General features: G+C 52.5%; 1 protein-coding gene across 3 annotated transcripts; it reads right to left on the bottom strand.

Moving 5' to 3' along the window:
- Window positions 1-1,375: 1,375 nt before the first annotated feature.
- Window positions 1,376-17,935, bottom strand: GPR4 (G protein-coupled receptor 4). 3 transcript variants are annotated; one of them, XM_073016277.1, is made up of 3 exons: window positions 17,827-17,935; window positions 16,249-16,426; window positions 1,376-8,223 (listed from the first exon to the last, which is right to left on the bottom strand). In XM_073016277.1, the coding sequence occupies exon 3, from the start codon at window positions 7,388-7,390 to the stop codon at window positions 6,302-6,304; it is 1,089 nt and encodes a 362-aa protein (XP_072872378.1). In that variant the 5' UTR covers window positions 7,391-8,223; window positions 16,249-16,426; window positions 17,827-17,935; the 3' UTR covers window positions 1,376-6,301. The 3 variants fall into 3 exon arrangements, with proteins under 3 accessions (XP_072872378.1, XP_072872377.1, XP_007995425.3); XM_073016276.1 differs by lacking the exon at window positions 16,249-16,426 and adding an exon at window positions 9,782-9,903; XM_007997234.3 differs by lacking the exon at window positions 16,249-16,426.
- Between the last annotated feature and the right edge of the window lie 1,139 nt (window positions 17,936-19,074).

Raw genomic sequence — 19,074 nt, 5'->3', positions numbered from 1 at the left:
GCCACGTAGCCATACAGACCTTGGTTGGGATCCCATCTCTGTCATTTCCTCGCTGTGTAATATTAGATGAGTGGCATAACCTCTCTGGACTTCAGTATTACCGTCTACCAAATGGGAATCCTAATAGCACTTGCCTCTTTGGGTTGTTTTGAGGCTTCTGCGCTAATCTTGAGTGTAAAACAGTAGACCATGGGAAGTGATTAGAATGGTGCCAGTCATATAGTTAATCACTCAGCAAATAGCCCTTCTTACTATACAGGTAATGATTGCATTATTATTGCTAACTCCAGGCTGAGGGTGCATTTCGCCCCCAGAAGCAGCGAATACAACCCTTTCCCAAGTAACTGACAAAGAAACTGAGGCCCAGAGCGGGGCAGGGGGTCGCAGAATATTCCTGCAGAGGTTGATATCCTAGCATCTTGGCTAATAAAACCATACCCGTTCTCAAGCAACCCAACTTCCTTCATTAGGAGGTAGGGTCCCCAGGGAGCTAGTTCAGAAATAAGTTTAAGGACATGTCCCAGACTGTCCTTTCTTACCCAGCAGGGAGTAAAATCTTATAAACAATGTCAGGAAGGGGTTGAGAGAAATTCCTGGATGATGGAGTGCTGGTGGGTAATTGAGAGATTCTGGGAGGCAGAGGGACTGAAGAAAAACAGGAACAGAGGACCGGCCGCCATGGCTCAAGCCTGTAATCCCTGCATTTTGGGAGGCTGAGGAGGGTGGATCACCTGAGGTCAGGAGTTTGAGACCACCCTGGCCAACATGGTGAAATCCCATCTCTACTAAAAAAAAAAAAAAAAAAAAAAAAAAAAAAATTAACCGGGCATGGTGGCAGGCACCTGTAATCCCAGGTACTACGGAGGCTGAGGCAGGAGAATTGCTTGAACCTGGGAGGCGGAGGTTGCAGTGAGCGGAGATCATGCCACCGCACTCCAGTCTTGATGGTGACAGAGTGAGACTCCATCTCAAAAAAAAGAAAAAAGAGCAGGAACAGAGGAGTGGTGTGCAGGAGGAAACATACATTCAGGACACAGAATCAGGGGGCTCTGGACTTCCTTGGTATCCACTCTGACTCTCTCAGTTTCCTTTGTCAAGCTCCTGGCACTGAGGGACCTGCGTTTTCTCATCTGTAATGATGGTGCTGGTGTGTGTGAATCCTGATATTCTGAATTGCTAAGAATGCCAGGATTCCATAAAAACAACCTTTCCCGGGCTCCCTTCCAGACTGAAGGTATGCAGGAAGTTGGGACTACTTAAGGTCCATCATTCACTTGGGAGCAGCCCCCTTCCCATTTTACAGACTGGTCAAGTGAGGCCAGAGGATGAAAAGGATTTGCCCACAGTTCCAGAGGAAATCAGGGTGGAGCTAAAACAGGGATTTATTTATTTTATTTTATTTTTTGAGATGGAGTCTCGCTCTGCCGCCGAGGTTGGAGTGCAGCGGCATGATCTTGGCTCACTGCAACCTCCGCCTCCCAGGTTCAAGCCTCCTCAGCCTGCCTCAGCCTCCCGAATAGCTGGGACTACAGGTGCCCGCCACCAAGCCCGGCTAATTTTTTGTATTTTTAGTAGAGATGGAGTTTCACCATGTTAGCCAGGATGGTCTCGATCTCCTGACCTCATGATTCACCCTCCTCGGCCTCCCAGAGTGCTGGGATTACAGGCATGAGCCACTGCGCCCGGCTTTTTTTGTTTTTGTTTTTGAGATGGAGTCTGGCTCTGTTGCCTAGGCTAGAGTGCGGTGGCGGGATCTCAGCTCACTAAACAAGCTCCGCCTCCCGGGTTCAAGTGATTCTCCTGCCTCAGCCTCTGGAGTAGTTGGGATTATTGGTTCGCACCACCACGCCTGGCTAATTTTTGTGTTTTCAGTATAGATGGGATTTTAACATGTTGGCCAGGCTGGTTTTGAACTGATCTTAATCGATCCACCTGCCTCGGCCTCGCAAAGTGTTGGGATTACAGGCGTGAGCCACCACGCCTGGCCTAGTGCTTAATTAATTTTATTGAATGAATGCAAATGAGCATTTGGAGGGAAGGAGTAGTGTGCAGGTTTTCATCTGATTCTTCAAGGAGACTGTTCAAAAAGTTTCTGGGGCAGGCCATGGTGGCTCGCACCTGTAATCCTAGCACTATGGGATGCCAACGCAAGAGGACTGCTTGAAGCCAGGAGTTTGAGACCAGCCTGGAGAACATAACGAGACCCCATCTCTACAAAAAAATATATATATTTTTTTAATTAGCCGGGCATGGTGGTTTGCTTCTGTAGTCTCTGCTACTCAAGAGGCTGAGATGGAAGGATCATTTGAGCCTGGGAGGTTGAAGCTGTGGTGAGCCATGAGCTCCACTGCACTCCAGCCTGGGCAACACAGTGAGACCCTGTCTCAAAAAAAAAAAAAAATTAAAATTTCTGTCCCCAAGCCGGGTGTAGTGTCTCACGCCTGTAATCCCAGCACTTTGGGAGGCCGAGGCGGGTGGATTACTTGAGGTCGGGAGTTTGAGACCAGTCTGGCCAACATGGAGAAACCCGGTCTCTACAAAAAATACAAAATTAGCAGAGTGTGGTGGTACATGTCTGTAATCCCAGCTACTGGAGAGTCTGAGGCAGGAGAATTGCTTGAACCCGGGAGGCGGAGGTTGTGGTGGGCCGAGATTGTGCCATTGCACTCCAGCCTGGGTGACAAGAGTGAAACTCAGTCTCAAAAATATGTATATATATATTCTCGCCCCAACATCTCCACTCCAGTAGCTGTATGGCAGTGGGATAGGGTGGGAAGACTACTAGGCCTCCCAGATCCCAGGCCTCCCTCTCTTCTCTAGCCCTCCAGCACTCCAACACCAAAGCCTGGATTTCCCCCATCTCTGTGCTCCCTCCACCCCAGAAAAATCATTGAGTGCACTTTTTCCCCCTATTCCTCTCCTCCTTTTTCCTTTCTCTGAGAAGGGTTCCCGGGAAAGTCTTCTGGGAACCTCTGTGGAGGCAGCGGAGGGCAGGGGAGGGGGGAGGGTAGGAGGGTTGTGGGTGGATCTTCACACCTCAGGAGTCTGTTTACACACCTGTGAGGAGGAAAGGGAGAGGAGACCTTCTCTGAAGGGCGAGGCCTGTTCAGAGCTGGGTGCTTCTTCCTGCCCTCCAGCCTAGTTACAGAACAGTGGCCATTCCTGGTGACCCCTGAGACCAGGGGAGGGAGGGCAGCCTTGGCCACCCTGGGGCGTGGGAATACAAGCAGAGATGGGGAGGGAAGAGGGAGCCCAAGTTGGCTCCAGTGCTGACTCACCAGCCATGCGACCTTGGACTGGTCGCCTGGCCTCTCTGGTGACCGCCCTAGACCAGGGCCTGGGATCCTTCCTGGAAGTTTTTTCTGCTCAGACCCCCCAGTCACCCTTTTCCCGGAATGGGAGAGGTACTCATGTTTCATAATCCCGCTGGCTCCTGTGCTGCTTCCATTAGAGGATTCCTTCAAAATAAATCCAAGGCTGGGCATGGTGGCTGAAGCCTGTAATCCCAGCACTTTGAGAGGCTGAGGTGGGAGGATCACTTGAGGCCAGGATTTCAAGACCAGCCTGGTCAACGTGGCAAAACCCCGTCTCTACTAAAAATACAAAAATTAGCCGGGCGTGATGGTGCGCACCTGTAATCCCAGCTACTCAGGAAGCTGAGGCACAAGAGTTGCCTGATCCCAGGAGGCGGAGGTTGCCGTGAGCTGAGATCCTGACACTGTACTCCAGCCTGGGTGACAGAGCGAGATTCTGTTTCAAAATAAATAAATAAATGAACAAAAATAAAACTCCAAAAGCTGATCACTGCTCCTTGTTAAATCCACCTGGTCCAACTGACAGCACATCCCTCTTGGACTCCTGCAGTCACCTCCTCACTGGGCTCCCGGCTTCTATCCTTGTCTCCCATATTCCTTTTTCATTTTGAGACAGGGTCTTGCTCTGTCGCCCAGGCTGGAGTGCAGTGGTGCAATCACTGCTCATTGCAGCCTCCACCTCCTGGCTGAAGTGATCCTCCCATCTCAGCCTCCCAAGTAGCTGGGACTATAGACACACACCACCATACCCGGCTAATTTTTAAATTTTTTGTAGAAACTGGGTCTCCCTATGTTGCCCAGGCTGGTCCCAAACTCCTGACCTCAAGCAATCTTTCTGCCTCAGCCTCCCAAAGTGCTGGGATTACAGACTTGAGCCACCATGCCCAGCCAACCTCCCATATTCTACTCCCTACTCAACAGCCCATGGGATACGGTTAATAAAGTCAAATCACCTTCATCCTCTACTGAGAACCCCCTCATAGCTCCCATTTATCTCAGATTAAAAGGCAGAGTCCTTACTGGGACTTACATGGCCCCACACGATCTGCTGTCCCCTTTCCTGTCTCATTTCCCCTTTCCTGTTGTCCTCCCCACCTCCGCTGCAGCCACACTGCCATACCTGCTATCTTTCAAATTCAGACAGTCTATCATTATTATTTGAGATGGAGTTTTGCTCTTGTCGCTTAGGCTGGAGTACAGGGACACAATCTCAGCTCACTGCAACCTCTGCCTCCTGGGTTCAAGCGATTCTCCTGCCTTAGCCTCCTGAGTAGCTGGGATTACAGGCACCCACCACCATGCTCAGTTAATTTTTTTTTTTTTTTTTTTGTATTTTAGTAGAGACAAGGTTTCACTATGTTGACCAGCTGGTCTCAAACTCCTGACCTCAGGTAATCCGCCAGCCTTGGCCTCCCAAAGTGCTGGGATTATAGGCGTAAGCCACCATGCCCAGCCGAAACTTCAGACACTCTCTAACCCCAGGGCCCTTGCACCTGCAGTTCCCTCTGCCTGAAATGCTCTTCCCACGACAGCCACAGGGCTGAGTGCCGCACATCCTTCTAGTCTTTGCTGGAAAGCCACCGCAACAAGCCCTCCTCTGCCCTCCTTATTTAGATCAGACTCCAAGTCATCCTCTATCCCCTCAACTGGCCTTACCCAGAAAAATGTCCCCTTCACATTTAGCAATTCCAAACATTACATATTTTTTATTTACTTGGGTATGGTGAGCCCTATGAAGGCAAGGCCAGGCTGCCTCAGTCATTGCTGTATCCCAGCCCCACCCAGCACAGTGCGCTACATAAACCTCTGTTGAATGAATGAATAAATACGCAGCCGGGCGCAGTGACTCACGCTTGTAATCCCAGCATTTTGGGAGGCCGAGGCGGGTGGATCATGAGGTCAGGAGATCGAGACTATCCTGGCTAACATGGTGAAACCACGTCTCTACTAAAAATACAAAAAAATTAGCCGGGCGTGATGGCGGGCACCTGTAGTCCCAGCTACTCGGGAGGCTGAGGCAGGAGAATGGCGTGAACCTGGGAGGCGGTGCTTGCAGTGCGCTGAGATCGCACCACTGCACTCCAGCCTGGGCGACAGAGTGAGACTCCGTCTCAAAAAATAAAATAAAATAAAATAAATACCCTTTCCTCTTGTCCCAAACCTTCTTCCCAAACCTTCCTGCATCACTCCTCCAGGCAGTCTGCCCTGATTGTCCTTCACTTGAGTTCTGACATTCTCCCTCTTCATCCCCAGTCCTGACTTGGAGATCGCTGTTTATCCAGAAACTTAGAATTGCTGTCTTACGTTCTCTCCCCTGTATGACCAGGGGCTTTACAAACATAATGACTCTATATCCGCTGTATTTCTCCTTCCACTTTCTCCCTGAGTCACAGACTTTTATCCACTTGCTGGAAAAAAAAAAATCTAACCTTCTCTATTTGTCTTTATTTTCTGGAAACCAAATGTTTGACTTAATTTATCTGGCCAGACATGGTGGCTCACATCTCTAATCCAAGCACTTTGGGAGGCCGAAGCAGGAGGATCTCTTGAGCCCTAAGATCAGCCTGGGAAACATAGTGAGACTCCGTCTCTACAAAAAGTACAAAAATTAGCCAGGCATGGTGGCGCACATTTGTGGTCCCAGCTACTGGGGAGGCTGATGTGGATCTCTGGAGCCCAGGAGGTGGAAGCTGCAGTGAGCCACGATTGCACTACTGCACTCCAGCCTGGGTGACACAGCAAGACCCTGTCTCTAAAAAAAAATATTTACTCATCTCCTCCTCCAGGAGGCCTTCCACAACTGCCAAACTGTGATGGCATCTGGGAGCACAAAGGTTGACCAGTGACACACCAACCTCACTCTTCCTAAGTTCTTGTATTCTTATATTAACACAGCCCTTTTTCCACACAATTTGCATACACCAGACCAGGAGAGAAGGGACTGTGGGATGAAAGGGGAAAACTGGGGGTTCTGTGCCACACGGGGTTCACTGTGCTGGTGGCAGCATCTTCAGCTGCACCTGGTCCCCCTGGGAGGGCGGAGTGGCCGCCCAGCCGCCAGTCATGGCCTTGACTGTGCTGTTCCTCTTGGAGGTGAGTGGGGTCTCCAGGGTGAGTGAGGCGTTGGCCATCTCCTGGGGCTTGTCGCTGGCCAGAAAGCGGAGCAGGTTGTGCAGAGCCTTGGCCACGTCGCTGCGGGCACCCTCGTTGACCAGGCAGTAGAGGATGGGGTCCGCCACACAGTTGAGGCTGGTGAAAGCCAGTGAGCTGTGGTATGCAGAAAAGACGCGCTCCTCGAAGCCGCAATCCCAGGGACGGCCCAGGTAGATGGCGCTGCGGGACAGCAAGAGCACGTGATAGGGCGCAAAGCAGACCAGCACGATGGCGATGAGGCTGAGGGCCAGCCGCTTGATCTTGGCCTTCTCCTGGCGCTCGGTGGACACGCTGCCTCGCACGGCACGCAGGATGCCCCGGTACGACAGCAGCATGAGCGCCCACGGGAAGAGGAAACCCACGAAGACCCGATAGAGGTTCATCCAGGCCACCCAGCCTTCCATGGGGAACTTCTCAAAGCAGAAGGTGTGATTGTAGCGGTCTCGGAAGAGCTCGTCATGGAACAGGGGCGCCGAGTTGGCGCCCAGCTCGGTGGCCCAGACCACGGAGCTCACGGCCACGGCGGTCTTGACGCGGCGCAGGCGGGCAAAGCGGAGTGGGTGGGCCACGGCCAGGTAACGGTCCACCGAGATGCAGCACAGGAAGGCGATGCTGATGTAGATGTTGGTGTAGAAGATGAAACCGAAGAGCTTGCAGGACCCGGGGCCATGGATCCAGTTGTCATGGTGCAGGAAGTAGTCGACCCACAGCGGCAGGGTGCAGATATACAGCAGGTCGGCGATGCTGAGGTTCATCAGGTAGACGCCCAGCTCGTTGCGCTGTTGCACCTGGCGGTAGGCCGCCCACAGAGCCAGGCAGTTGGTGGGCAGCCCCACTCCGATGACGAAGATGTAGAGGGATGGCGGAAAGAGGTGGTCCACAAGTGAGTCCACGTGGCAGCCCTCCCACGTGTGGTTGCCCATGGTGGGCACTTCGGCTTCTGGGGCGCTTCCCCTGGCCCACGGGGGCTGTGGGGCCACGGGGAGCGGGAGGCCATGGGGCCCCCAGCCCCTTCCTTGGAGGCTCAGGGGAACATGGTGGGATGTAGTCTACAGGGAAGACAAGTTGAGGTTGGGTTGGCTGGGCTGGGCTGGGAAGGGCAGAGCTTGAGAAGGAAAAGTCGGAGGAGGGATGGAGTTATGACAGGAAGGAAGTCTGGAGGATGATGAGATTAATAAAGAGACTTGTCCAGGAGGTTATGTATAGAGTTAATCAGGGTGTCAATGAGGGAGTATAGGGGTGATACAAAAATTGGTCTCGGGAGTGTTTATGGAGGGGGACGAAAGCATCACTGGGCAATGGTGAGAAGGAGATGTTTGCAGGGCAGTTAGGAAGTATGTGTAGCCATACTGAAGTAATAATGGTGGGGGGATGTTCTAGAAGACACAGGAAATACATGAGACAGTGTTGAGATAGGGCACAGGGCAGTTAGGGAGTGTCGGAAAGTCCAGGCAATGCGGGTGGGAGTGCTGGCATTTCCTGGGACCCCAGAAAGAAACAGAGATAAGGTCACTAGTAAGGAGAAGGTTCTGGAAAAGGAGGTGTCTGGCACAGGGTGGACAAAGACAAAAGGCTCAGCCTGGGGACTGCAGGAAGGAGTCTTAGGAAACAGGAAGCAGGTGAGTAAGGTCTAGATCAGAGATGAGTTTGGGGACGGAAGGGAAATTTGAATGGGGGCAGGGGAGGGACTCCAGATTGGTCCTGGTTGGGGCTGAGAGATTGGGATGAAGTCAGTTCACCACTGACTTTGCAGTGCCTGTTGGGAGAGAGGACAACAGTGAGGGAGTCACGGACACTCTGACCTTCTTCTCCCCACACTCCTCACCATAATTGCTGTGGACTGCAGAGAGTGGACACCCCAACAATGCCTACTTGAGCCCCACCCTAAGCAACCACTCTCTGAGAACACAGATTTGAGGTATCAGGCATATTTTTCCCCTGATAGATGTTAGAATAAAGACTCAACTCAGGCCAGGCACAGTGGCTCACGCCTGTAATCTCAACACTTTGAGAGGCTGAGGTGGGAGGATCGCTTGAGCCTAGGAGTTCAAGACCAGCCTGGGCAACGCAGTGAGACCCAGTCTCTACAAAAAGGAAAAATAAAAATATTAGCCAGGTGTGGTGGTGCATACCTGTAGTCTCAGCTACTGGGGAGGCTGAGGTAGGAGGATCACTTGATCCCAGGGGATTCAGGCTGCAGTGAGCTATAATCGCACCACTGCACTCCAGCTTGGGCAACAGAATGAGACCCTGTCTCAAAAAAAAAAAAAAAAAAAAAAAAAAAAAAAAGAAAAAAAAAAGCTGGGTGCAGTGTAATCCCAGCACTTTGGGAGGCCGAGGCGGGTGGATCACGAGGTCAGGAGTTCAAGACCAGCCTGGCCAACATGGTGAAACCCTGTCTTCACTAAAAATACAAAAGTTAGCCAGGTGTGGTTGTGTGTGCCTGTAATCCCAGCTACTCAGGAGGCTGAGGCAGAAGAGCTGCTTGAAACCAAAAGGCAGAGGTTGCAGTGAGCCGAGATCACGCCACTGCACTCTAGCCTGGGCAAAAGAGTGAAACTCTGTGGAAAAAAAAAAAAAAAAAAAAAAGAAAGAAATAAAAAGAAAAAGAAAGAAGAAAGAAAGAAAGAGAAAAAGGGGAAAAAAAGTCCCAACTCAGATTTTAGCACTTTCTTGCAGAAGCCCTGTAAAACTGGCACAGGTATCACATCATGCTTCAGGAAATGCCAGACTAGTCTAACTCTATCATGTCACAGACAGAGAGAAGGGGCCCAGAGAGGCTGAGTCACCTCCCTAAGGATGCACAGCATGGAAGCAATAGGACCAGGGCTGGGGCCAGCCTCCCACTCCCTTACCCAGGAATCCCATTCTTGTCAACAAGGATAATAACAGCAAACGTCAATCAAGCCCTACTACATAGCAGATCCCATTCCAGTCATTTTTATGCGTATTATTTCTTTTTATTTATTTTTTGAGACAGGGTCTTGCTCTTTTGTCCAGACTAGAATGCAATAGCATGATCACAGCTCACGGCAGCCTCGACCTCCTGGGCTCCCAGTGATCCTCCTGCCTCAGCCTCCTAAGTAGCTGGGAACACAGGCATGCACCACCATAGTATAGATGGAGGTCTTCCTGTGTTGCCCAGGCAGGCCTCGAACTTCTGAACTCAAGAGATCCTCCCCTGTAATCCCAGCACTGTGGGAGGCCGAGGCGGGCGGATCGTGAGGTCAAGAGATCGAAACCATCCTGGCCAAAATGGTGAAACCCCATTTCTACTAATAATACAAAAATTAGCTAGGCATGGTGGCACGCACCTGTAGTCCCAGCTACTTGGTAGGCTGAGGCAGAAGAATCGCTTGAACCTGGGAGGTGGAGGTTGCAGTGAGCCGAGATCACACCATTGCACTCCAGCCTGGGTGACAGAGTCAGACTCCATCTCAAAAAAAAAAAGAAAAGAAAAGAAAAGAAAAGAGAGATCCTCCCACCTTGGCCTCCCAAAGTGCTAGGATTACAGCAGTGAGCCATCATGCCTGGCCGATTTATGGATATTACTTCACCGAAATTTTCAAGACTCCTATGAGGAAAGTAGTTGTTCTTCCTCTTTGACAAACTGAGGCACAGAGCTGTTCCGAGACCTGTCCAAGGTCCTGATGTCTAGAGTGCGGCCGTCGCCGCTCTCAGTCCTCGTCTCCAGCCTGTGCTTCAGTTTCCACCCCAGAATAACTGGACTAGCCAGATACAGTGGCTCATGCCTGTAATCCCAGCACTTTGGGAGGCCAAGGCAGGAGGATCGTCTGAGGTCAGGAGTTCGAGACCAGCCTGGCCAACATGGTGAAACCCTGTCTCTACTAAAAATACAAAAATTAGCTGGGCATGGTGGCACGTGCCTGTAATCCCAGCTACTCGGGAGGCTGAGGCAAGAGGATTGCTTGAGCCCAGGAGGTAGAGGTTGCAGTGAGCTGAGATAGCACCACTGCACTCCAGCCTGGGAGACAAAAGACTCCATCTCAAAAAAAAAAAAAAAAAAAAAAAAAAGAAGGCCTGGCACGGTGGCTCATGCCTGTAATCCCAGCCCTTTGGGAGGCCAAGGCAGGTGGATCACCTGAGGTCGGGAGTTCAAGACCAGCCTGAGCAACATGATGGAGAAGCCCTGTCTCTACTAAAAATACAAAATTAGCCAGGTGTGGTGGCACATGCCTGTAATCCCAGGCTGAGGTGGGAGAATTGCTTGAACCTGGGAGGCAGAGGTTGCAGTGTGCTGAGATGGCGCCATTGCACTGCAGCCTGGGCAATAAGAGCGAACTCCATCTCACAGAAAAAAAAAAAAAAAGAATAACTGGACAGAAAAGGGTCCTGGGCTGCCAGTGGGGACTGGGAACCAAAGCTGCAGAGTAAGGGAAAGGGGAGAGTCAGGAGTTGCTGGGAACAGTCAAGGTCAGGGTCAAGGTCAGGGAGCATGGGGAAGCCCTGGGGTTAGCGCCAGCAGTCTCCTCCCTCGGGGACCACTCCCTTCACTGTCTCTGCCCTTCCCCCCCCCAATTTTCCTGAGTGAGAACCTTGAGCCTGCCACCCATTTTGTTCTGGGAAGATCTGCACACACAGGGTAAAGGATATTCATGGACCAAGCCCGTGTCATCAACCCCAGAGAGAAGCGGAGCCAAGTCCAGAGTCACAGGGAGCCTCAGGAGCCATTCCATCCAGGAGTCTTTTGGTTTAGTTATTTCAGATGTGAAGCCTGGTTTTTTTTTTTTTTTTCCAACAAGATCTTAACCAGAAACCAATCTAAAACAGTGAAAAGGGTGAGCTGCTAGCTGCTCTGGTGAAACGAGGTGGGGGTGGAGTGGTCACCTCTGAAGAATCCCCAGGATGCACTTTTAAAACTTTTTTTTTTTTTTTTTTGAGATGGAGTCTCGCTCAGTCGCCCAGGCTGGAGTGCAGAGGTGCGATCTCGGCTCACTGAAAGCTCCGCCTCCCGGGTTCATGCCATTCTCCTGCCTCAACCTCCTGAGTAGCTGGAACTACAGGCATCGGCCACCACGCCCGGCTAATTTTTTGTATTTTTAGTAGAGACGGGATTTCACCTTGTTAGCCAGGATAGTCTCGATCTCCTGACCTCGTGATCCACTCGCCTTGGCATCCCAAAGTGCTGGGATTACAGGCGTGAGCCACCGCGCCCGGCCTTAAAACATTTTTAAAGTGGAGTTTAAGGTGAAGCCTATTGACAGATGAGGAAACCGAGCCCCAGAGAGGGGAAGGAAGGAGGTCCATGGGAGCCTCCCAGATGCCAGAGCATCTTTCCGTGGGAAAGTCCTCTCGGCTCCACCTCCCCAGTGCTTCCTGAATCTGTGTGTGTCTCTCTCAAACACCTGCCACTGTCCACTCTGCGTCAGTGTCAGCATCATCGCTCGCTGGGATCATTGCAGTAGCATTACCATTGCTTTTCTGGGCTGCTACTCTGACTTCCTTCAAATCACTTCCCATATGGCAGCCAGAAAGATCTTTTCTTTTTTTTTTTTTTTTTTTGAGACAAAGTTTCGCTCTTGTCACCCAGGCTGGAGTGCAATGGCCTGATCTTGGCTCACCGCAACCTCTGCCTCCCGGGTTCAAGTGCTTCTCCTGCCCCTTCCTCCAGGGTAGCTGGGATTACAGGCATGAGCCACCACGCTGAGCTAATTTTGTATTTTTAGTACAGACAGGGTTTCTCCATGTTGGTCAGGCTGGTCTCCAACTCCCAACCCAGGTAATCCGCCTGTGTTGGCCTCCCAAAGTGCTGAGATTACAGGCGTGAGCCACCGCACCCAGCCAAGATCTTTCTAACATGAAAATCAGTTTTTTGTTTTGTTTTGTTTTGTTTTTGAGACAGGGTCTCACTCTGTCATGCAGTGTTGCAATCTTCACTCATTGCAGTCTTGATCTCTTGGGCTCAAGCAGTCCTCCCACCTCAGGCTCCTAAGTAGCTGGGACTACAGGTGTGTGCCACCACACCTGGCTAATTTTTCTGTTTTTTGTAGAGATAGGGTTTCCCCATGTTGCCCAAGCCAGTCTACAACTCCTGGGCTCAAATGATCTTCCTGCCTTGGCCTTCCAAAGTGCTGGGATTACAGGCATGAGCCACCGCACCTGGCCTAGTTCTTGTTACTTCCCTGCTTGAAACCCTCCAGTGACTTCTAAATGGACTTGCGGTAAAATCTAGCCTCCTCATCTGGAGTCACAAGGCTCTGTCTGACCTGCTGGGGCAGCCTAGTCAATCTCACCCACCTCTCCTTCCTGCCTCAGCAGGCTCAAGGCCACTGACCTTCTTTCCAGCCTCAAACCTTTGCACATTTACCATACTCTCCATCTGGAATGCTTTTTTTTTGGAGACAGAGTCTTCCTCTGTTGCCCAGGCTGGAGCACAGTGGCGCAATCTCGGCTCACTGCAACCTCTGCCACCTGGGTTCAGGTGATTCTCCTGCCTTGGCCTCCTGAGTAGCTGGGATTACAGGTGTGCACCACCATGCCCAGCTAATTTTTGTATTTTTAGTAGAGATAGAGTTTTACCATGTGAGCCAGGCTGGTCTCAAACTCCTGGCCTCGAGTGATCCACCCACCTTGGCCTCTCAAAGTGCTGGGATTATAGATGTGAGCCACTCCTCTTCCTTCAGATAGTCTGAGTAGCTCCGTTCCCGCCTTCACTTTCTCGGGAGTCCCTCTCCACTCAGTCCTCGAATCTCCCCTGCCCCAGGACCCTCTCCTCACATCACCTTGTGTCTTGTTTGTGTCTGACTGTCTAGAATATGTATTCCAGGAGGGCAGAGACTCTATGTGTCTTGTTGACTGTTGTATCCCTAGCACCCAGGACAGGCCCAGCATACAGTAGGTGCTCAATAAATTACCAAGGTCATGGTCAGGGAGCATGGAGCCATTTGCCAATGGCAGAAACCATTCCAGAAGCTTTGTAGAGGCCAGAGGCATGGAGTAAAAACATATTCTCTGCCCATGAGGCTGCCCCACCCCACCCCAGGCTCAAACAAGGGCATGGGGAGGAGGGGGAAGGGAGGGAGAGGAGTCGGTTCCCAGGGGAAGAGGTGGACAGGGGAGAGCTGGAAAGGGCAGGATCTATCCGCTTCTTAATTGACTTTGAAAGGTCAGGGCTGAGTCCTGCTCAGTAAGTCCTGCCCCCTGTGGGGTCCTCAGCGGCCCAGCTGCCTCCCTCGCCTCAGACTCCTGGGCAGAAGCTTGTGGGTCCTGTGGAGACGGAATGGGTGGGGGCGTACTCTGGGCTGGAACAGTGTGATCCAGTCCCTCCCTTCCATGAGAAACCTCCCACCCAGACCAAGTCACTCAAAATATCTCCCTCCCCTCTCCTCTGCCCTCTCTCTCCCCATCTCTCTGCCCCTAGTCTCTCCCTTCCTCCTGTGACATTTAGAGAATTACGTCTCCAGGAGCCTCAGTTTCCCCTTCTGTAAAAGGGGGCACAGCCTTTATACTCATCACATCACAGACTGGAACGTCCTTGCAAGAATGCGATATCAGCTCCAAAACGTGCAGGATTTGAACAATTATTATTATTCCACCAGGACTAGGGGGTTGAGACAAGAAATGAACCAGTTCTTCATGGCAGGAGGCACCCACCGAGGGCTAGAAGTCCCCTTTGCCCCACTTTCTGTGACCCTCAGGGCTCTGCTGACCTAACTGGGGGACCCGGGCAGGAAACATTTCCGGCAGCCAGAGGAGGAAATACACTTCCCATTGCTAATTTCCTCGAGGGGGAGCCGGTCTAGCTCTCACCACTCCTTCCTCCCACCCCTCCTCCCCAACCTGCTGGCATCTTGGGGATGGTGGACATGGAGGGAGGGGTGCCCAGACAGCCCTCTCTTCTTCCCCACGTGAGATCTGCCCAACGTGGAAACCCCAAAAGTCAGCATGGAACGTCAGACTCTTAGAGTGCCACAGTGCAGCCGATGTATATGTGACAGCTGCGGGTGCGAGGCTATTTTTGACCCCTTCCTGGTACAGATGGGGAAATCGAGGCCCGCAGTAGCAAGGCAGTTGTCTAAGTCACTTGATGTCTCAAGACTGGGCAAACCTCCTGTCGCTCTTAACTAAACAGCTTCCCTTCCCCTGAGGTTTTTCTCTTCACTCTCTGAACTTCTGTAATTTTTCTCAAGTCTTTCTGAGCATCTCTGGCCCCTCTGAGAACCTACTGGAAGGTATGACCTTCTCCCCGCAAAGAAAGCAAGCGACCTTCCATCACCTGCTCCCCATAACCCCATTCCCCTTCCAGGACCCTCTCTGGTTCTAAGTTCTGCCCCTTACTTAGGCTCTGTTGAGGGGGTGAACCCCCAAATCTCACAGTCCACAAGAAGCTCCCCTTGTCTGTCCCACAGGCCCCCACTTCTTGGGTCCCTGCTGGCCCCTTCCAGAGGGTTGGGGGGAAGAGAAATATACCCAAGATTGGAGCGATAGTGGGATGGGAAAGACGAGGAAGGCCCAGCCCCCGGCCCACTTTAGCAGGCGAGGCTGCTGCATCCTGCCAGCCACCCCAAAACCCAGCAAAGCTGAAAAACTTGGAGGATTTCGAGGACAAGAGGGTGAAGTGCTACAGCCCCCCGCATCCCCCAGCACCCCTCAGCTCACTCACCGGCCTTGTCCCCGATGCCACCGGCTATCTCACCTCCCCCTTTTCCTCCTCTGTGGGCTCCTGCTCCCCCGCCTTCCCCCAGCAGCCCCAGGGGACCGGCCAGCTCCGGTCTGCTCATTAGGGACGAAATGTGATCACCGGTCCTCGCTCCCCACCTGGTGCCCTGGCGGCCGGCGGAAACCAGGGGGCAATTGGGCCACCCTAACTGCCCCACTGCACCTCAGTATCCCCGTTTCAACCTAGGGGGTCTCTATGTCCCCCACGCCCACACTGCCCATTAGGGATACCAGTCCTTAGACTGCCTCTCTGACGTTCTAGGTCCCTACGGTTCTGTAATCTTCAGGTTCTATCCTTAGTTCACTTCGCAGTTGAATGTTCTATTATAACATTCTAGAGCATTACTCTTCTTTCATTCTATTTATTACATCGTGGCTTTGTAAGTACCTACCCTAAGTTTCCAATATTCTAGGAGTGTCACATTCCAAGATTCGAAAGTTCTATTGTTAGAACATGCTATGATTTTTTTAAGCATTCTATGACTTTCATAATCTATTATTAAACCGTCAGTGATTTTTATCTTTCCCCAGCAAACAGGAATACGTATTTCCCTTTTCTCTTTTACAGAAATGGGAACGTACACTAAATACGGTGAGCCCCACTTCTTTTTCTTTCCCCCCTTCTCTCGCCTGCTTTTGAACATTCCAGCAGCCTGATTTCCAAGATTGTGCAGAATTCTAAGAAACTATGGATTCACAGAGGGAAGAGAAGGGCATGTTAGTCACCACCTCCACCTGGCTCCTAAATTCTCACCACCTGGGGGTGACATGAGATATCCAGGCCGCCTCTCTACCCTTTCCCTAGTGGGCCTAGCCTCAGCCCTCCCCGCTCACACCAGCTGAGTTATTATTTGTCTAGACACAAACCAAATTATAGGCCCTGTCCCCGAGGGAACGGTGGGCTCCAGGCGGAGGGTCAGGAGACTGAAGCTGGAGTTAATCCCAGTTCCCCTCCACCTCCCTCCTTCTCTTCCCGAAACTCCACCCCTTCCACCCAAACCAACTCTTGCCCCTCTCCCTCCCCACCACCATGGTTTTGGAAATATTTTCTCTCCTCTGCTTCTAAAACCCTCTCTTCTGGATTCCAGCCATTTCTACTCACCCTGGCATCTCTCCCTCCTCATTGAGAAGACCTCTTTCCCCAAATTAATCCATCTTAGTGGTAGAAGAAGAAGCCAGCTCTCTGGATTTGGGCTTTGGTTGAAAACTGGGGTCCCAACCCTCCAGCATGGCACTGACTCACTGTGGGGACTTCTGCTCTTGGGCCTCAGTTTCTCCATCTATAAAATGGGGGTGGGAGGAGTTGGCCTAGGTGGCTCTGCAAACCCTTTCCAACTCTCAGCTGCCATCACTGAAATGTGCCAAGATTTCAACACTCCTGTTTTTGGATTGAAGAACTCCAGTATCCCCAGGACCTTTCATTGGAAGGATCTGGAATTTCCAGGCCTCCCCTCTGATCCTTCTTCCATCTGGGCCCTTCCATTAAAAGATATTCCCGTTCTAGGTTCTTGATCATATGATTCCCAGCGTTCCAGGGGCCCCCATGGGTCTCTTATCCTCTTCAGCTGGGATTCCCCCAGAAAAGAAAACCTCCTCATCCTCACCCCAAACCTGAAGTCAAGTTCATCTACAGAGACAGATCTGGGGGCGGGTGCCCCCTTGGTGGGTTCAGGACGAGGGGTGCTGATGATGGGCTCTGGAGGGGGCACTGGGGGGTGTGGCCCCATCTTCTCCACTTCTGCCCCAAACAAATTCCCCAGTGCACATCCAGCCCGAGTCCGCACACCCACATCCCACAACCGATGCCTCCCAGACATTCTAGGGCTGTTCCTCAGCCTAGTTTGGGAGGAGGGGTTGTCCAGTTCCCCGGAGGGAGAGTGAGGCGGAAGCAGGAAAGAGTTAACGGTGACCCAGCCAAATCCTGGAAGAGAGGAAGTAGGGGAGGAAGTTCACCCCCCAGCCAGGAATTCCTGAAATTGGCGGGCGGGGTGGGTGCGACTTCAGGGGCAGTGGGGTGGCTCCGGGAAGAGGGCGCTGGGGTCAGGGTGTCACTTAGAGTCCTCCTGCCCCAGGTCACAAGCCTCCTGCCCTCTACTCCCAAGCAGCTTCCCAGCCCAGAGGAAAGTTCCGGGATGCGGGATGCGGAGGATTTGGAAGGAGGGAAGACAGAGCAGAAGGTGCCAAAACAGGGTTATAAGAGACGGAGAGACAGAGACAGGGCAATAGAGAGAGACGGAGAGACATGAAGGGAGAGAGCAAAGAGATACACAGAGACAGGGAGAGATGGAGACAGAGGCAGAGACATCCACAGAGGTCCCACAACAGATGGGGGAGAGGCAGAGGCAGGGACAGAGGAAGGTGGGACCCAGAAACAGAGAGACAGAGACAGACAGAGACAGACGGAGACCGGAGAGGCAGAGATCAAGAAACTGACAGAGACATCCAGAGACACAGAAAGAAAGACAGGTCCAGAGGCAGAGGGACCACGGACACAGAGACATCAGGCGGGAGTTGGAGACAGACGCAGAGCCAGGGAGAGCAACAGAGGGGGCGGGCACCGAGACGGCGCGGGAGACTGAGGCAGCCCCAGAAGGGGCGGGGAGGAGCGGTCCCGCCAAGAGCAGGGCAACCTAGTGAGACCCCGCAGCATCGCGGGGGCCGGGGAGGGCCCGGCACTCACCTGCGCGCGGCGACTGGACGGGGCGGGCGGCGGCACCTCTCTCGGCGCGTCCGGGTCTCCGGTCTGAACGACGGCGCGGGGACCCAGCGGATGCCCCCGCGGGGCAGAACAGCGGCTACTCCTCCCGGCCCCCGGGCCTGAGCCGTCAGCTGAGGCCCCGCCCCGGCCAGGCCCGCCCCCATTAACCCCACCACTGCCGCTGCCCCTTAACCCCTTTCAGACATCACCCCATTCAACGCCTCCAGCCCCGGGTGAAGCTCATCTGCTGCTGGAACACCCCCTAGTCCTTCCAAGTCCCCAGCTGGAAGGTCTCCTCTCTCGAACCACACACCCCCGACTTTATCAGGCCCTCAGCTATGGGAAGAGGAGGCCCCCCCGCTACTGACCTTCCCTGAGTTGAGCCATTTCCTCCCGTAGAGACCCCAGGCCTCAGTCATTCATCTTCTGGCCGTTAACCTTCTGCATCTTCCGCCGGTACGAGGGGGAGAACAAAGGGTTCTGTTAGGTCCCCAACTCCAAAGTCAGGGCCACCCCTAGAAGGAGCTCTGGGGTTGCACTTCCAGCCTGCCTCTTGGTCAGACCTTAGGCTAGTGACATCTCCGTGCCCCAGTTTCCTCTTTGAAACAAGGTGGTCACTCATGGTGCCTGCTTGCTTCCTTCCTTCTTTGCTTTGCTTTGCTTTGCTTTTTTCTTTATTTTCTTTCTTTTGAGAGGGAGTCATGCTCTGTTGCCCAGACTGGAGTGCAGTGGCACAATCTTGTCTCACTGCAATCTCCACCTCCCAGGTTCAAGCAATTCTCCTGCCTTGGCCTCCCAAGTAGCTGGGATTACAGGTGTGCACCACCATGCCCGGCTAATTTTTGTATTTTTAATAGAGATGGGGTTTCACCATGTTGGCCAGGCTGGTCTCGAACTCCTAAGCTCAAGCTATCTGCCCACCTCAGCCTCCAAAAAGTGTTGGGATTACAGGTGTGAGCCACCGTGCCCGACGTCTTTTTTTCTTTGAGACAGAGTTTCACTCTGTTGCCCAGTCTGGAATGCAATGGCACTATCATGGTTCCCTGCAGCCTCAGCCTTCCAGGCTCAAGTGACCCTCCCACCTCAGCCTCCTGAGTTGCTGGGACCACAGGCATGCGCCACCACAGCTGGCCAATTTTTAAAAAATTTTTTTCTACAGACAGGGGTCTCACTATGTCTAGGCTGGCCTCAAACTCCTGGGCTCAAGCCATCCTCCTGCTTTGGCCTCCC

This window comes from Chlorocebus sabaeus, chromosome 6, assembly GCF_047675955.1.
Source record: "Chlorocebus sabaeus isolate Y175 chromosome 6, mChlSab1.0.hap1, whole genome shotgun sequence".
In the NCBI taxonomy this organism is placed as follows: domain Eukaryota; kingdom Metazoa; phylum Chordata; class Mammalia; order Primates; family Cercopithecidae; genus Chlorocebus; species Chlorocebus sabaeus.
Note: the sequence above shows the minus strand (reverse complement) of the source record. Positions and strands in the feature narration are given on the sequence as shown.